The sequence below is a fragment of the Platalea leucorodia genome (genome assembly GCF_965183815.1).
Source record: "Platalea leucorodia genome assembly, chromosome: 3".
In the NCBI taxonomy this organism is placed as follows: Eukaryota; Metazoa; Chordata; class Aves; order Pelecaniformes; family Threskiornithidae; genus Platalea; species Platalea leucorodia.
The window spans coordinates 4,114,307-4,131,682 of NC_138825.1; the positions used below are offsets into that span (position 1 = coordinate 4,114,307).

Sequence of the window (17,376 nt, forward strand, 5' to 3'; positions counted from 1 at the left end):
ATTCTTTTGCTTTTTTTTTCCTCTTTTTTTAAATTCGCCGTTACTTCTTCCGAGCGTCACATTAAAGGCAAGTCTTAATAGTTCGTAGTTAATCATCACTGTGTCGATATTAGCTTATACACCTGTTCTAGTTTTAAATGGCAAACAGTACCACATTGTGCTAATAAATCACAATTTTTTTTTTTTTTTTGCTCCTCTATCCGTTACACTCCGTAAAATATTATTGCCAGTCTTCTTTTATTTTATTTTTTATACGGTATACACAAGGTCTTAAAGTTTATAATTTGATTGTCAGCTTGACAACCAAGTGGCTCCGGATTTATTTGTTTTGGTGCCAGAATCAATAAAAGATATTATTAAAAGTAAATATCTTCATAAAACAGATTTCCTTACTTGTGTATTTAATGGCGTTGAAGGGCCTCTGCGCGTTTCACATTCTATTTAATCATCGATAGGGGAGGGGAAAAATAAAAGTTGGGGCGGGGGGGAAGGTCCTATATCTCGTTTTAAGCTCTCTCCAGGAGCAAAGTGGGTTTTTAGACTGGTATGAACAGTTCGGTTTTAAAATAATAATAATAATAATAATAGTAATAAAAAAAGGCAGGGGAGAATGATGATTAACTAGGACTGAGCGGGTCATTTCTTTCTCTTCCTTAGTTTTCTCTTTCCTCTTCGTTCTTAGGTAGCCGGCGTTGTAAGAGACACGAGACGGACTCGCACGCTCGGTGGGAGAGGCTCGCCACCGCGACCGACGTGGAGACGAGCTACGCGTGGAGGACGAGCAGAAAGGAGCCATCGGCATCGGCCGCGACAGATCCAAGGCACTCAGATTATTTTTGTGTGTGTGTGTTTTAAACCAAACGCTAATAGAAATTTACCTCTTTCTGACTGGTGGCGGTCGGTTACTTTCCAATTAAAGGCCTTTTTTTTTTTCCTAATGGGTACTCTTTCTCCAATCGGTGGGTTTATTCTTTTAAGACAGCAATCTAGCTAACGCAACGCTTCTTCGGTGCTATCAGTCCTGTCCGTAGAGGGTTACCCAAAGCATGTTTTCCTTCGCACGTCACAAAACAAAACTGTACATGATATGTATTACAGGATGTATGCAGCATGGTCGGTTTTGTTTGCTCTCGGGTTTGGTTTTGTTTCGCTTTTCTCTTTTTCTTTTTTTTTTCCTCTCCTCTTTTTTCCTCTTTTTTTTTTTTTTTTTTTCCGAACGGAACTGGAAACAGCGACGTGTTTGCTCAGCAACTAATCAGGGACAATTTAAAAACAGCCATAACATACCATACATGCTGTCTAATCCAAAAATTAAAAAAAAAAAAAACAAACCAAAAACAAAAAAAAACCCAAAACAAAAAAAAAACCCAACATACACAACATGTAAATTATTGCACAAGAGAAAGGCTCAAAGTTTGCGTAAAATGCAATAGTATTGCCCCGATACAGATCATGCATTCAAACGGTGAGAACAAAAAGAAAATAAACAGGGTGTGCTGGTGACAAGCACTTTCCGAATATCCTTAGCTTCCATGATTTCCATCACAAGGGACTAGAAAACCTCTACGGGGATGCGGGATGGGGAAGGGATGGGGTGGATGGGGGGGTACGAATATACCTCTATTCAGTTTTTATCTCGTTATTCAAGACTCGATCACTGTGCCATTTTTTCATGTGTTTCTCCAGGGTACTGTACACGCTAAAAGGCATCTTACAAATCTCGCATTTGTAAACGTCCTTTCCCACCTGCCCGTGTGTTTTCATGTGCCGGGTGAGCTTGCTACTCTGGGCGCAGGCGTAGTTGCAAAGCTCACACTTATACGGCCTCTCGCCCGTGTGGCTCCGTCTGTGGACGGTGAGATTACTACAGTTCTTGAAGACCTTCCCACAGTACTCACAAGTGTCGCTGCGTCTGCCCTCTTTTGAGCTGGGCCTGCCAGGGCCCGGGCCACTAATATGGGGGGTGCTCCCTCCGCTTCCCGTGCCGCTGCGGCCTGAGATCCCTCCGTCCAGCTCGCCCGGCGGCGTGGAGAAGCGCAGGCTGCCGTTCTCCGAGGAGTGCTCGGAGGAGGAGGCGAAGGGCGATTGTCGGGAGTCGCCGAAGCTGAGGAAGGGGTCCTTCAGCTGCCGGGAGGCGGCGTAGCCCGCCAGCCACTGGGAGTAAACGTTCTCGGTGTTGGGCATGGCGGCGGCCGGCAGGTCGAACTCCTTCTCCAGCTTGATGCGTTTGGAGAAGGGGCTCAGGGAGCTGGGGCTACCCAGCAGCAGCTTTTTGGACAGGCCTCCCGAGGCGGACTCCCCCGGGGAGCAGCCCCGGCCGTTGACCGCCCCCTCGTCGATGCGGTCGGACTCGCCGGCCACCGAGTCTTCGTCGCAAGTGTCCCTGTGCGCCTCGGGCTCGGGGAGGTGGGCCCGCTTGTGTTTCTCCCCCAGGACCTGGTGGAAGGCCTCGCTGAAGTGCTGCATGGAGCTCAGGACCATGCCCTGCATGACGTCCGGCATCGACCGGCCCTCCTCGCCGGCCCGCGAGTTGTTCTCGTGGTGGCGGGCCGCCTCCAGGCTCATCCCGAAGCCGTAGTCCGGCCTGTCGCTCTCGTTCAAGTCCTCCTCCTCCTCCTCCTCTTCCTCCTCCTCCTCCTCCTCCTCTTCCTCCTCTTCCTCATCCCCGTTCTCGGGGATCATGTTGGGGTCGTTCTCGCTCTTGAACTTGGCCACCACGGACTTGAGGGCGCTGCTGGCGCTGCCCACCAGGTCGCTGGTGCCCGGCTCGGGAGAGCTGGCGGTGGAGAGCCCGTCGTCCGACTTCACCGTCATGGGGGAGGACTTGTGCATGTGGGTCTTCATGTGGCGCTTCAGCTTGCTGGCCTGCGTGCAGGCGTGGTCGCAGAGGTTGCACTTGTAGGGCTTCTCCCCGGTGTGGCTCCGGCGGTGGACCACCAGGTTGCTCTGAAACTTGAAGGTCTTCCCGCAGAACTCGCAGGACTTGGACTTCATGGGCGGCTGGGAGGGAGGAGGAGCGGACTGCAGAGGAGGAAGGGGCGGCGTGGCCAGGAATGGGGGCTTGCTGCCGGGCTGGAAGGGCTGCAGCAACCTTTGCATAGGGCTGGGCCGGCTCGGGGACAAGGGCGGGCTGGAGGTGTTGCCGGCCAGCTCCCGCAGCCTCCGGGAGAAATCCATAGCGGGGGGCTCCATCGCCATGGGGTTCAGTCGCAGCACCCTGTCAAAGGCACTAGGGTGATGGGTGGCCAGAGCCATTTCTTCCGCACCCAGGCGCTCAATGCGATGCGGATCCAAATGGTGCCTCGGGGGAGGGCTAAAGAGGGGCGGCGTGGGTGGGAAACGCCCTTCTCCCAGCCCCGACGCCTCCCTCGAGACCGAGCCGGGTATTCTGAGCAGGTTAAAAGGGTTATTGTCTGCAATGTGAATCCCGTGGAGAGGTGGCTGGGAAGGGCACTCTGCACCTAGTCCTGTTGGGATACCAACCCGTGGCGTCAGGGGGCTGCCGTGCTCGCTTTCTAGGTAGATCCGTAAGCCGTGCGTGTTCTGTGCGTGCTGCAAGAGGAACCAGGCGCTGTTGAAAGGCTGTTTACAAGTCGTACACGTGTAGCTGCTGGGCTCGTCTTTACCTGCAAAATAACACAACAAGCAGCGTCAATCTCCGGCCGCCCACCGGCGGGCAAGAGCTCGCCTCCCCGCCTAAGCTCCTCTCCTCCGGGATGCTCGGCTGGGAGCTGGGGAAGGGACGTCCCAGCTCAGGCGCAAGCAGGGCAAGGGGGACGGGAGGAGGCGAGGGGTGCGATGGGGAGGTCCAAACCCACCCAAAACGCGCCCACCTCCTCCAGCCATCCTCAGCCCTGGGTTCAAAACTGAACCCTGGCAGGCAACCGCAGCAAAAAAAAGCTATTAAAAAAAAAAAAAAAGATGATTAAGTCAGTTGATGCCAGCTACAACTCGGCAGACTTTACGCTGCAAGAGGCTGCTAACGTCTAAATTGGGGAGAAAATAAACAGATAGATAGATAGATAGATAGATAGATAGATAGATAGATAGATATAAAATAAATGAATCCCCTTCTGAAAAGCACTCCAGAAAACCACGTACATTGGTTCAAAGCAGCAACCTAAAGCATCGCAACTGCTAGCAAGCTGGGCAATGTCAGGTTATTAGCCTCCTTATTTTGAGAGACTAACAATGTGTACAAAGTTAGGCAGCATCTCCTGCTCCTTAGCAGATATTCGACTCCGGGGCAAAAAAGAAAAAATTTTTTTGAAAAATAAAATTAAGTAAAATAGTGTGCGGGACAGGGAGAGGGGAAGGCAGAGAGAGCGGCAGCTCTCCGCCAGGGAAAGAGCTGGAGGGTGGCCAGGAGGCCTGGCCGAGCGCCCTGCCGGAGCCGCATTATTTCTCTCGCACTGAAAAGAAGCTGAGGATGGTAAATGCCACTTTGGCAAGTAGCGAGCTAACTCTATTTCATGATAATTTATTTTTGGAGATAACACGGACATTATAAAAGAGCAACCAACTAATAAATAACTAAACAAAAAGCCGGCTAATAATGACAGCAGAAAGCAGCCCCTTCTAATATATGGCAAAACAAGGGGGATGAATAACTTTTTGAGGGCCGTCTGCGAGGAAAGAGTGGCATGAGATATGGCGAAGGTGAGTGCACTTTTATCGATTACTGTAATTTTGCGAATAATTCACCTCCACCCCCCTATGGATGTTTTTTACTAAATGCTGGTAAACTGAAACCAGAGCTAAGAGGAAGATAAAAATTCATTTCCAGCCCTGCCCAGCAGTTCTCGTAGAGCTGCTGTTTAGTGATATTCAAAAAAAACCAACACGCTCTTGAGGTTTGAATGAACCACAGGAGCCCTCCAAAGACATCAGTGCCTGGGGTGGTACCTGCCCGCACCACGTACCCCTGCCCTGACCCGGCATCGACGTTACGAGGCGTCTGCTCCATAGGCACCGCTCCTGGGTAAAACCTCTTTACATGCTGCACTGAGAGCTGCCCCCATTAGGTTTCCCCTATTTGCCTAATATGAAGAAAAGAAAAAGAAAAAAACGAATCAGGCAGATTTGGAAAGAAAACATTGCTTTTTCTGCACCCATCTTGTTTCCCTTCTCACTTGGGAGGAGGGGAAAAAAGAGCTTTGTATGGGCATTTTCGTCCTCCGGCGAGCCGAATGACGATTTGGGGATAGGAGAGGCAGGCAGCCCGCGGCGCCGGCTGTAGCACCCCGTCGCAGCCTTCCTCCCTGCCTCCCCGCTCTGCGGTTGTTCTCCGTTTGGCGTGACAAGCCGAATCGGGCGAGTAAAAAGAGGCTCGACCGTCTACAGCAGGCATTTAACACTTTAATCACTTTAAAAGCCCTTGGAATAATAGTTAACGTTTCATCCTGAAGCCGGTGTCGGAATAAAATGCATTGCGGTGTTTAGTATGTGCCAGGCACGCGAGCACAGATAAATACTTTAAATCTGCTGAAATTAGAGGGAAATTCAATTGGACTTTCACATTCCTATGCTCATTTGTGAGCCAGGGAAAAAATCTTAAATGGGAAAATTTCATCTTGCTTCGCTGTAATGAAGTGGAAGTTTTTAACACCACGGTAGGAGCTAACAATGTAACGCTACCTCGCCTCTCTACCTTATAGATCGGGTCAGAGAAAATAGCATTTTATCTTATAATGAGGATACAACATCGAGCGTTCGCTACCACATTTTAGTATTCCCATCAACTAGATATTCTAGATCATAAGGGCAGCTCGTGTAATCATAATGTCAATGAGAAGGGCTGTTACGACTGAGACTAAAGATTACATGGAAAAAGCTGCTTTGAAACTGGTAATTATTACCAGTCCACTAATAGCAAATGATGCATTACAGTTTCACCGTATAATCTGTATTTCACTCAGCTCCTGCCAGTACGGCCTTATTATATTACAGCGCTCACAAATTCTAAACTCCTAAACTACAGTCATCAATAAATGTGTTACTTGCCATAATTTGCAAAATTACTTTGTTCATAACATCTTCGACTGTTTTAAAGACTGGAATTGATTTCCTGCATGGCAAAATTAGGGCTACATTGATTTAGTGGAGTGTAAAACGTAATATTATTCTTCATTTGCTTGCCTGAAAAACAAGTTTTCAATTCACCATCCGCATTTGGTAATCAAGATAATAATTTAAATTTAAAATTATGTTTATGTAGAAAACTTCCCTAAACAACCCACCATTTTCAAGGGAGCAACATAAAGCCAGGCAATAAAATAAAGCAGCCAAACAGTTAAAATCCACCAGCCATTTGCCTCCACCTCCTGCTTTGAAGAGACACGATTTCTAATTTGTCTATTAGTGCTTGATTAATTATGAAGGCTATTGACTGACCATATCACCACCTAGAGATACGTTCCAGTCTGATGCAGCCTTGCCAAACTGCAAGAATTATGGCACTAATCCACGCGTTGCCCGCCAGCGGCGAGGCGGGTCCTTAGACTGCCGCGGCAGCCCCTGGTTTTGGAAGGGACTCACCTTTCCTTCCTCCCGTCCCACCACCACGCTTTTTGGTACAGCATTCGGGTCCCCCCAAAAGCCGGACAGCATTGTAGGACCTGAAGGCTGTGGATCCGCTGATGTCTCCTAGCTATGGGCCAGCCTCTACGTCCACACGGGCTTCCCAGCTTAAGCATCTGGGCAAGACCACGGGCAAGCAAGAAAAACACAGCAAGGAGATGCAGTAGCCAGTGCTGGCCAAGGACAGGCTGGAGAAGGTCCCACGGGGCTCTTTGTGCCTCATCATCCACCGGGGAAATGGGATGGGACATGTTATCCAAAGCAGCGTTGCAATGCCATCGGGGCTTTCGGCCAGTTTCCAAGAGGCTAGCGGGAATCCCTCAGATCGAGACGCAAAGAGGGTTGCTGCCGAACCAGTCCTCCTCCGCCACTGGCAGCGGGACTGGAGCCCATGCCCTCGGCTGCTTCACACCGAGGAATTTAAGGGTGAAAGGGACCACCAGCTCTCACTCTCTGACCTCTCCTGCACTACGTGTCACTCAGTTGTTCTGTGCCATGACCAACACGATGTCTACAGGTGAAGTGTAACCTCCACCAGCCCCACAAACAGTCTTTAGGGCAAAGCACGAAATCCCAGTGAAAACCATTCAAACCAGCTCAGAAGACAAGAAGAGCACCCACTGCTTGCCACCGCAGTCAATTCCCACAGCTACCCACACTCACAGACAGGTACTGGGGTCCACCTGAATTTCTCTGGCTCCAACCTCTACCTGTTCTTTTCTTCTGTTGAGTTTTTTTTTGGCCGACACACTGAAAAGCCCCTTAGTATGCAATGTGCCCCCCCACACATACCAAGGGTACTTGTGTACTCCGATATCAAGGCACGCTTCAAAATACAGTTACTCTTCCATCCTGAAGCCACCCCTTCATCCTCCTCCACTACTCAAGGACCAGCCTAGCCCTTCTCAGCCCAGTATTGTGCTGGGAAGGAGCTGGTTTTCCACTAAGTCTCCTGCAGAGCTGCTGCCTTCTGGGGTACTGCACCTTGGCTCTGTACGCATGGCCACGATTCCCCTTTTCTAGCCAGTAACCACGGCAGGTTGTACCCAACCACGCTCTCAACACATCCCGCTTGACAGTCTTTCCAAACCATCCCATAAACCCATCCCTGTTGCTTTTCATCCATCTACCCGCCTTTGCTTTATCCACAACGCTCGTCGGTCGCAATTGCGTATTCGTTTCTAAATCACCAACGAAATGCTAACCGCCACTGCGGCTCCCACCAGCCCCGGCTGACCTCTCCCATCCACCGATGCTTCTCCAGCTAAGCCCCCGCATTCCCAAATGTGTTGGCTGGCTCTTAATCGCCCATGCTAGCGACACCACCCAGCGCTCGGTCTTCCTACACACAATGTCACGCAGCGCCGCACCCAATGCCTTGCAGAGTCTATTTCATCTACATTTATCAACCAAAGTTGTCATCTGGAAGAATGAAATCAGGTTTATTTGACAAGATCTATATTCCATAAATCTAAGTTGAGTGGCATGAATTATATTTCTATCCTTTAATTCTTTATCAATTGCATTATATCGTCTCTTCAATTATTTTGCCCAGAAGAAATAAGTAAAGTCTTGCCAACTCTCCCACGGTTACCCCGACCAGCTCTTGATGGCATTTTCCCAGTCCCTAAGCTTTATTAAAAACCAGCATCACATGCCAGCTCTTTAGGGATTCTTGGGTGCAAGTTGTCAGGGCCTTTTCATTTAAAAATATTTATCTCCATTGGAGCTTGTATAAAATCCTCCTTGGCTACTACTGAGCTAGAAAAAATGTCATCACCCACCTATGATAGAGAAACATAACACTGCTGCTTCCCAGGTCTACAGCAGAAATACTTATTAAAAATTTCTACCTTACTGCTTCTTCCGTCCATTACTTTTAGGGTTTCTCTTTTCTCCAGGACACTGAGAAGCTCTCCTCTCCTCCCCATCCGTGCCAGGCATGAGTTTTCCTCGGCACCTTCAGCTCCCCTGACCAGTTCTCTACCCATCATGGTTTCTCACTGCGATTGATTGCTATCTATTTTCCATTTTTTTAATTGTTATATATTGATTTTTTTAATATCTAATTGCCGTTCTCATCTCACCACTGAAGCGGGTGAAGTGGCTTTTGGATTTGGGCCAAAGTTGCCCTCTCCTTCCTGGACAGCTCATCAACTCTTTACAAATAGCTTCCAATTACCATTTGCATTTTTGCCTGTACATTTTTCCTCCCACTCAATTTTACTGCTCATTTTCTTCGTATTTGGGAAATTACCCCGTTAGGAGAATTACATGGGGATACCATGTACCAAATACAAACGTGGGGCCGATACGAACCCTGACTGGTCTCACCCAGAGAAGTCTCACCCACCGTTACGTATTTATTCCTTTTCTACATCCCGGCCAGCAAAGGACTAGTGACAGGGCACCGCATTTCACTACAGCACAAATGTTCAGTGTTTCTCAAGTTATTGGCTCCTGCGGGAAAAAAAAAACCAGCAGAACAGCTCTTGCCTGCCATGCCCCCAAAAGAAGTGATTTAACCAGTGACACACGAGTGACAGATTTAGCTTCTGATCCGAAAAATGTTAACAAATGAGTGGGACGGATATTGGCATTTGAGTGCCTTTAAGGGCAGTTGGCACAATTACGCAGTATAATATGAAGAGATGGCTGCTTTCAGCATTAAGGGGCTTTTTTTATATTAAAAAAAAGCTGGTTCTTCTGTACTGTGCTCACAGATACACTCGGCGCGCTCGAAGTCCGAGTCAAAGCGAGCCAACATCTCCAGGCACAATATAGCTGGCTCCGAGCAAGACCCACAGCCATGTCCACAGCCACCAGCAGCAAAGCCAGACGAGATGCTGGGGAGGAGACCAGCTGGGAGGAGAAGCTGTCAGCTAGATGCCACTGCTGGGAGCAGGGGAGAAAAAAAAAAAGAAAAAAGGATTTCTGGAGCTAGGCATGCAAGTTCAGGCATTGCCAAGTGAGTAATGGAATAATCTGCACGCGTGTGCCAATGTGCTTTGGAAGAGCTTCCTTCGTTTCTCAAAAGTCAGGGCTGGATCCAGGAAAGCTGCTCGCCGGACACACCAGCGCTTTACGGAAGAGTAATGCCGAAATACCACGTGCGGCATCCTCTCGGTGCCCTTCTCCAAAACAAGCAGCCCATAGCGCAGGATGTTGTTTGGGAAGGACCACCAGATTAAGGAGCGAGATATTAATATAACGTATATTTTACCGCAGGGCATCGTACGGGCTGCAAACAAACACGCAGTATTAGAGACACCCCAGTTTTCCCAGCGTTTTCACAAACAAAACGGCGGCGTAAGCAGTGACTGCGTACGTGCCAATGGTGTTCGCAAGGATTTCATTCACAGCTGCAGACTTACTCCCTCGGAGAAATCCCCATGCCAGAGAAATCTCTGAGCAGACCAGGATTTGGCCCTCGCTGCCCGGACGGTCCAGCCCTTGTTCTCGGCAGCATCTCTCTGCAAGCCTTGGTGGCTTAGCTCCTGTGTTCTCCTCCACCTTCCCCAAAACACCCGCACGTGTAAGCAAAGCCAAGGTGTCTTTACCGGGCTGCCTGTACCTACAGGGCACGTACATACCTTTTGCTATCAAACTGCAGAGAACAAAAGTTAAAAGCGACTCAAACACCTGCAACCTGCAGTAAGCACCCCCCTCTCTTCTGCTCGCCACCAAACAATTATCAGAGGAACAGCCTGAGCCAAACCCAGGAACTTCTTTATTCAGCTTTAATGTCAACCGACTGCTTGATTTTTGGACTGATAAATTTGGAGTTGTTATGGTATTTAAAGGGGGGAAGGAAAAAAATGGAGTTAATTGTTACCACTTGTACTTGATTCAGTTCTCCATCTGGCTTGTCAACTATCTCTTTTTTTCCCCCTCTCTCTCTTTTGGAAATCCGTACTGTTGAAATTCCTTTCAACTGAAAACTAGAGAAGTGAAACGGTTGGGACACAGGAAGCGGCCCAGGGCGACAGGAGATAAGTGGGTCCACTCCACGCCCGCAGCAGCCCACTTCTCCCTTGGTAAGAAATAGCCGCTGTGCCGTGACTCACCTTTTCCTGGTAGTCGGTAGCATCAGTTTAGATGGCAAACTCTAACTGTCCAAACATATTTTTTCCTTCTTGCACTAATCCTTTCTCCCGATTCTCCAGATTGCAAAAGGCACGTTATTAACCTGGTCCATCATTAACCGGTTACAAGTAGCTGTGAGCGCTGTTAGCATCAGCATTGTCGCTGTTGTTGTCATAATAATTATAACAATAATAAATAACAGCAGTAGCTGCATTGATGTACAACAGGGTACTTTCTCTCTAATCTCTTCTCTTTATCACTAGATGAACTGGATTCGGAAACACTGGAAAAGGAAAACGTCCCTGGAACTCTCTAGGAAGTGATGCAGCATGGCTTGTGAAATGAGAAGCACCATTGCTGTTGCGCATTTGAAAAATAAAATCCTGCAAACCAGGTTCACGTTGTTTATGAACAGGCCTGATGGCGGGTCCCAGGACCGGCTTACTTGTGAAAATGGCAAAATTCTAGATGTTTTGCTTTGTGGGGCCCTCAGCACCCCATTTGCCATCTTTACCAGCCTTTCCTTAGCCACAACTTATTGATAAAAGACTTATTGATATTCCTGAAAATCATTATTTTTCCCGCAAACTCAAACTCCCTGACATCATTTTAATAAAACTGGCAAAATATTTTCTAAGACAAGTATCAATAATGCTGTTTTTTCATTACACCTCCTTTTAAAAGCCCTTATTTTAAAGAAGAACCAGGCCAAAACGCTAATGCCGTGACCCAAACTTCAAAAAGAAACCCAAGCAACAGCAATAATAAAAGCAAAGGTGCAGCTGGCATTGCCTTGCCATTCAATGACTTAGATTGGAGTTAGGAACTCCAGGAATTCACCTTTTCCTCCCAAAGCCAAATTTTCATCGGGTTTTGCAGCACTGCTCAGGTTTCCACAAAACAGAAGTTTTTTGGGCCTGAGGAGAGAGCGAGTGGGAAAGGATGGAAACAGGGAGGCCCGTTCCTCCCTGCAGAAAAGCAACATGCAGCATCCTCGGCAGGGGATGCAGGCGGGAGCGGGGAGGGCTCCATCCGCAGCCGGGCTCCTCGTAACCCTGGGGAACATCTAGCCCTTGCAGGAGAAACGCAAACTTCATGGATGACCATTTTGGTCAACATATTTTGTCTATTTACTCATTCTTCTAAGCAGAACCGAACGCGTAACACCTTGTTTCCCCACCAAAAAAAGTATTTTGTTAACAACAAGCAACAAAATGCATGGTTTGCCAGAGCCCCGGTGGGGAGGCGCGGGGTGCTAGGGTCCTGCTGGGGCACGGCAGTGCTGCCAGGCATACCGGCCCGACCTCAACGTCTGTCACCATTTTCAAGGCGATTACGATTTGGCCACCAAAAAAACCTGCTTCGAGCTCCAACTTGGCAAGTAAGGTATCAGGCTGCGACTGATTTTGTGCTTTTTTAAAACTTAAGGGGGGTGGAAATCTGTCGCGTCTTGATTAGTGAGGAACAGAAGAAATCTGCCATCAGAAAACAACGCTGTGCTTGAAATTCAGCTTTGAATGAAGTTGTAAAAAGAAACCCCTGAAGCAAAGAAGACCTGATCACGCACACGTATGCACCCTATACACTAATGCTACAGGGATGGAGAAATACAGGCGATGCAGACTGCAGCAGCACATGGGTAGTAGCTCTGTTAACTTCAAACACCGACAGCGGGACCTAAAGGGCAAACTACACGGTGTTGTCAGCCCCGTAGGAGGAACTCCTCGCTGATACCATCTCGTTTCTGTAAAAATATCATTAGCGAAGTAAACCAACATCCCAGATGTGCAGGCTTCCCTGCCCGCCTCTCCTGGACTGCCTCTCCCGAGCACAGGCACGGGGATTGTAAATGAAGGGACTCAAACAGGAGTGGCATCGCTGGGCTGAAACCTGCTAAATCAGCTCCTCTGGACCTACCTGGCACCAGGCGTGTCCCCTGCTGGAAGGTCCACCCAGGCTGTGACCCACCAAAGACCAAGCCTCATCTAAGCCCTGCCCCAAGAAGAGCATCAAAGCCCTTTCAAAGCCGGACTGTCCAGCAAACGATACCTTGCTCCAACGGTCCATAATTATGCATTTACCCAGTGGCTGCTGGGGACAATCAAGTCAATAATTCGCTTTTTAAAGGCAGTGTTGTAATTATACAGCTACAGAGAGCTTCCAAATCATTTTACTCACTCTCGTACACCTACGTGACGAATTGTTTCCTTTTCTACTCTTTTCTCCCTGGCCAGTGGCACCTGAAGAAAAGGCAGAGCGCACTTCAAAAAGTTTCTTGGAAAGGAAAGAAAGGAGATGCTCTAGCATGACAGCTCAGGTCATCCCTGCCAGCGTGGGGTGAGCTGCGGCACAAGACTCCCGAGCCCCGGCAGATGCCGGTGGTGGGGTGTTTCTCCTGGTTTGTGTCGCAGCTCCGGCATCACTCAGCCTTGCAGCCGGCACGGGGGAGCGTGCGTCGTGGACGCTGCTCTGCAATGCACATCATACACAAACATCTCTCTTACGTATAGAGACTCTCAGCCACGATGTCAGGATGCTGCTTTCCTGAGAAGAGCCGCTAATGCTTGGTGACCTGATTAGTGCCACGGGACCTCACTGGAGGACGCAGCGGCTCTACCGCACGGGGCACTCCTGAAAAGATTGAGGCACGCTGGCATTTTGAAAGGGCTGTGAGCCCTCTCTCAGGGAGAAATGGGTGCTGGCACCTTCCCATCGCTGCTCACCGGCAGGCACGCTGCTGCCAGGGCACTGCTGGGCCATCAAGTCTCCTCATCACCTATGGCTTTGCTTTATTTTTGCTGCATTTCGCATAGTAGCATCTCTATTTGACATGCCTGGCTCTGTAAAGCACGTACATTTAAAGCATCACCTTGCAGAGATGTGGCGGTCCCTGCCAGCCCCCTATGGCCCTTCTCACCAGCCAGGCGCTGCCGAGGCTCCCTTCTCCATCCCACGGCACCCCTTCTCCCACCAGTGCCTCGGGCAGGGTATCGGCGGAGCCAAAAAGCACCAGCCCTCAGGCAAGTGACGGGCTTGGGGACGTGCATGAACAGGGGCTCTCCTTGAGAGCCTTATTCCACCTTTTCCTTCCCAAAATGGATCCTCTTCAGACTCTCCTCTTTCCCAGCCTTCCCCTTTGGCTCGCTTTCCTCTCGCTTTCAAATTAATGATATTTAGCCAGCAGCAAACCATCCTGACAAAGTGGGTCAGGGGAACTGCAGGTCCCCCCAAACGACACCTCCGCCTGCAAATCATCTGCCAGGAAGGCAAAGGTTTATTCTGTCCCTGAGCAAGTTCAATGTCACCATGGAGTTGCAAGCACAGCAAGTGCTGAACCAGATCCTACAACCTTTACTTTCATAACTTGCACAAGCGAGTATTAGTAGAATTGATAATATATATTTTTTTCCCTCCCTGCTTTGCAAATAGGTCCAAAAGGTGTCGTAAAGTTGTCCGGTCTCCTCCAGTTTATTCTGTCTCCTTTCCATCGCTGAGATATCCTTGAAGTTGAAAATGATATAATACTCCGAATATCTGGAGTTTGGAGGATGTAAGACTCGCAAGAATTGCTACAGCTTTATTGCGTTCTCGGGGCACAGAGAGTATTTACCATACATACATCAAGTCAAGGAATGCAAAAAGGGCATACGAAAATTTGGCACTTCGAGCTCAGGAGTTTAAATTCCCAGAAAGGCAGATAAAGAGTGGATTTTCTTATTTATAGATTTGCAGATGAAATCCAACAAAACCAGCCCTCCCCCCCCCCCCCCCCCAAAAACCCTCCCTCCTTTATGTCAGTAAGGCTGATTCAATTTCCAGGCTTGCAAGGTCTCCTCTCGCCGAGTATTACCCGACCCCAATAACACGCACTGTTCCAAGGTTAAGATCTGTTTCCTTACAATAATGCAGAAAGCTGTTGTTTCAGTCGCGGCTGCAGAATTCAGCTTTGAAGGACAGGTTAGTACCACACTACATTTAACTGGATTCAGTTCATCTGATTATACAGTGCCTTGCTTTCTGGAATATGTAATCATCTCTTTCTGATGACATTTTAAATATCCAACTAGACAAATAATTGCAGCAATAATTGATAGCTGAGTCAAGCTGGAAGATTATTGATTGGCACAGTACCCGCTGAAACAAATGTTCATCTTTCAAACATTACAGTGAGGATGCTTAAATCTAACTTTTGCTGATAAATGATAAAAATTTGATTTACTGATAAAACCACCGGAATAGAATATGCACTTCGGGATTTGATTACCTTGTGAAATTTTTCGAAGAAAAATTAGGCAGCGGGATTTATATTCTATTTCACGTGAATAATTGCCAAGATATGGATAAGCCATTGAACATAAACACACACGGAGAAGTCTTATAGAGTTGCTGGTTAACTCTCTACCTCCCTGAATGGAATTTATCTGTTCCTAATCACTGCTTACGTGGGAGTTTATCCTGCCGCCTTCCCAAGGATGCCTCGCGTGGGTCTCATTACCAGCAATGGGAGTTACACGTCGGGAAAGATCCCCCCCCGTCGTTTTCCCAGCAGCTCGAAGCCCTCAGTTTAAATGTGCATATTCTTACTCCGCTGTGAATGCAGCCGAAATGAGGGTTGGATCTCATTTGCCATGGTGTAAATCAGGAGCGCCAGCGCCCAAATCTGTGGCGCTGCACAAAAGCAGCCGGAGGGAGGTCAAGATCAGGTGCATTTGCAAACTGCATTCGCTGTCTTAAAGCGAGGGGGTTTAAAGCTGAAATAAAACCACTTTTCAGCTCTTATTACACAGGGGTCTGTTTAAACGTGGGTTTCCTTCTAATTATGAAATTCCCGGACCCTGCAGCACTGCCTATACGTCAGGGGGAGAGAAAGGGGGAATTTCTGAAACTTACTGATTAGAAAGCAGAGCGAGCGGCCGCAGCCGAGGATTGCGTGCGGGGAAAGGCAAGCGATGAGCTGCCTGGTTAGGGCAGAGGAGCCGTCGCAAGGCAGAAGTCTGAAATTAAGGAAAAGCGCCAGAATATTTGAGCAGGGAACAAAGAGAATAAATTCCAGAGTAAGAGATGAAAAATGCACTGAAACGTTCTGAAACGGGGCCATTAGGAGCTGATTGAGTCTCGGAGCTACTGTTAAAAATCAGCCGCTTGTTAGATGCGGCGATCAGCTGAGCCCTGACACTTAAGGCGTACGAGGGGGCTTGTCGAGCGGCTTCGCTCTAATTTAGAGATCCTCAGTTAATTAGAAAGCCCTCAGATTTTCTGCAAATGCAGGTCGCTATCGACAGCTCGTGCTTTTGATGCTTTCCAGGTGATGGTTGCCGGACTGACCTTCCCGGCGCTGGAAGGGCTGCCCAGCCCCTCGCCGTGTCGGGGAATTCAATCACCGCCACCAGCGCCGGTGGGAAGTTACAAGTAAGGTTACTCCGCTCCTACACGCCGTTTCCTTCTCTGAAACAAACCCTGATGAAATCTGCATTTACTTAATGCTATAAATAGCTCCAGCTTTGAATTGTTCTTATTTTTTCCCCCTGCCAAGTGGATGTTCCAGCCAGCCCAGGACTTTGGGGTGGGAGTTTATCGAAGGCGGCACCAGCAGAGGTTGGGAGAAGAGAAGCGCTTTACGGCAGGCGACCTGCTGGCATTGAACCCACAGCCACGACTGCGGGAGAGAAACCTCCCTTTGAGCTGTTCATTTCCCGAATACCTACAGCAGGTAGCGATGGCTGCAGGGGATGGAGCCCCTCTCCAAGGGATGGCACTCCCCGAGCACCCAGCACGCCCCATCCCATGGGGATGCCTTTCCCAGTCGCCAGCAAGGTCTGGTGATGCTCTCTGAATAGAAAACGCTGATAATACCTAACACCGGGCCAAATGCTAACACGGGCAACCACCAAACGAAACAAGGCTTGTTTGGAAATGCAAGGAAACGAATGGAAGTTACGGTGACAACCCAAAGGCAAGATGACAGACCTGCAGTCACACAGGGAGTCAGCGGCAGACACTAGAAAATTAACTCTCAGGAACAGTCTAGCATTGGCAGGGAAATGAATGAGATGATCTAAGAGATATTTTCCACCTCTAATAGGATTTGATGATGATTTTGCATAGGCTTTTGTGCTAGCCTGGCTTTTGATAAAGGCATGGTGTCTCTTTTCAACCCGCATGCAAGGGAGAGATTAATAAGTTGCAAACTCGGCCCACCTCGGCTATAAATGGTTCCTGTGCCTATAGGGGGAAAAAAAGCCAAGCTATGACTGAAAAAAAAAACCCCAGTGAACTGAGTGCAGTTAGTGCTTTTACACCCAAATCTTCAGTTATTAAGAGATTTAGAAAGAAGAGAAAAATTATCCTCCAGCATCCAAAAAAGCATCAATTTAGTCGCCAGACGCGGCAGCGATGCACAAACCGTGGCCGGTTTTCAAGCGCCGGATTGAGACCTTCGCAGGGAGAGCCCCGCTGGGGGCTGTGGGATGCAAGGGGAGGTGAGGTGGCTCCAGCACATCTCGCAGGTCACTTTTCCCCCATGCAGGAGAAGACGGCACTCATTTGGGAAGACCCGGCACAGAGACTTTGGCCCCCTCACGGCCTTGGATCGGCAGAGGGTAAGATCAGAGGACTGGCCTCGGAGGATGGATGAAGATAGCACTGATGGTAAAGAATGAAATGGAAACAACAGCTTTTAAGTGTAAAAAACGGATTGTAGAGAATCCCATC

General features: G+C 48.7%; 1 protein-coding gene across 2 annotated transcripts in view; it reads right to left on the reverse strand.

Annotated features, from left to right (window-relative positions):
* Positions 1-17,376, reverse strand: part of BCL11A (BCL11 transcription factor A) — a gene marked incomplete at its 3' end in the record, with an annotated part of 72,951 nt that overhangs the window by 5,797 nt on the left and 49,778 nt on the right. The window contains exon 3 of one of the 2 annotated variants that reach the window (XM_082305215.1): positions 1,899-3,626. In XM_082305215.1, coding sequence (XP_082161341.1) covers positions 1,899-3,626 — 1,728 coding nt within the window. Of the gene's footprint in view, positions 1-1,620; positions 3,627-17,376 lie in introns of those variants that run through there. The other variant, XM_082305214.1, reaches the window with a different exon arrangement.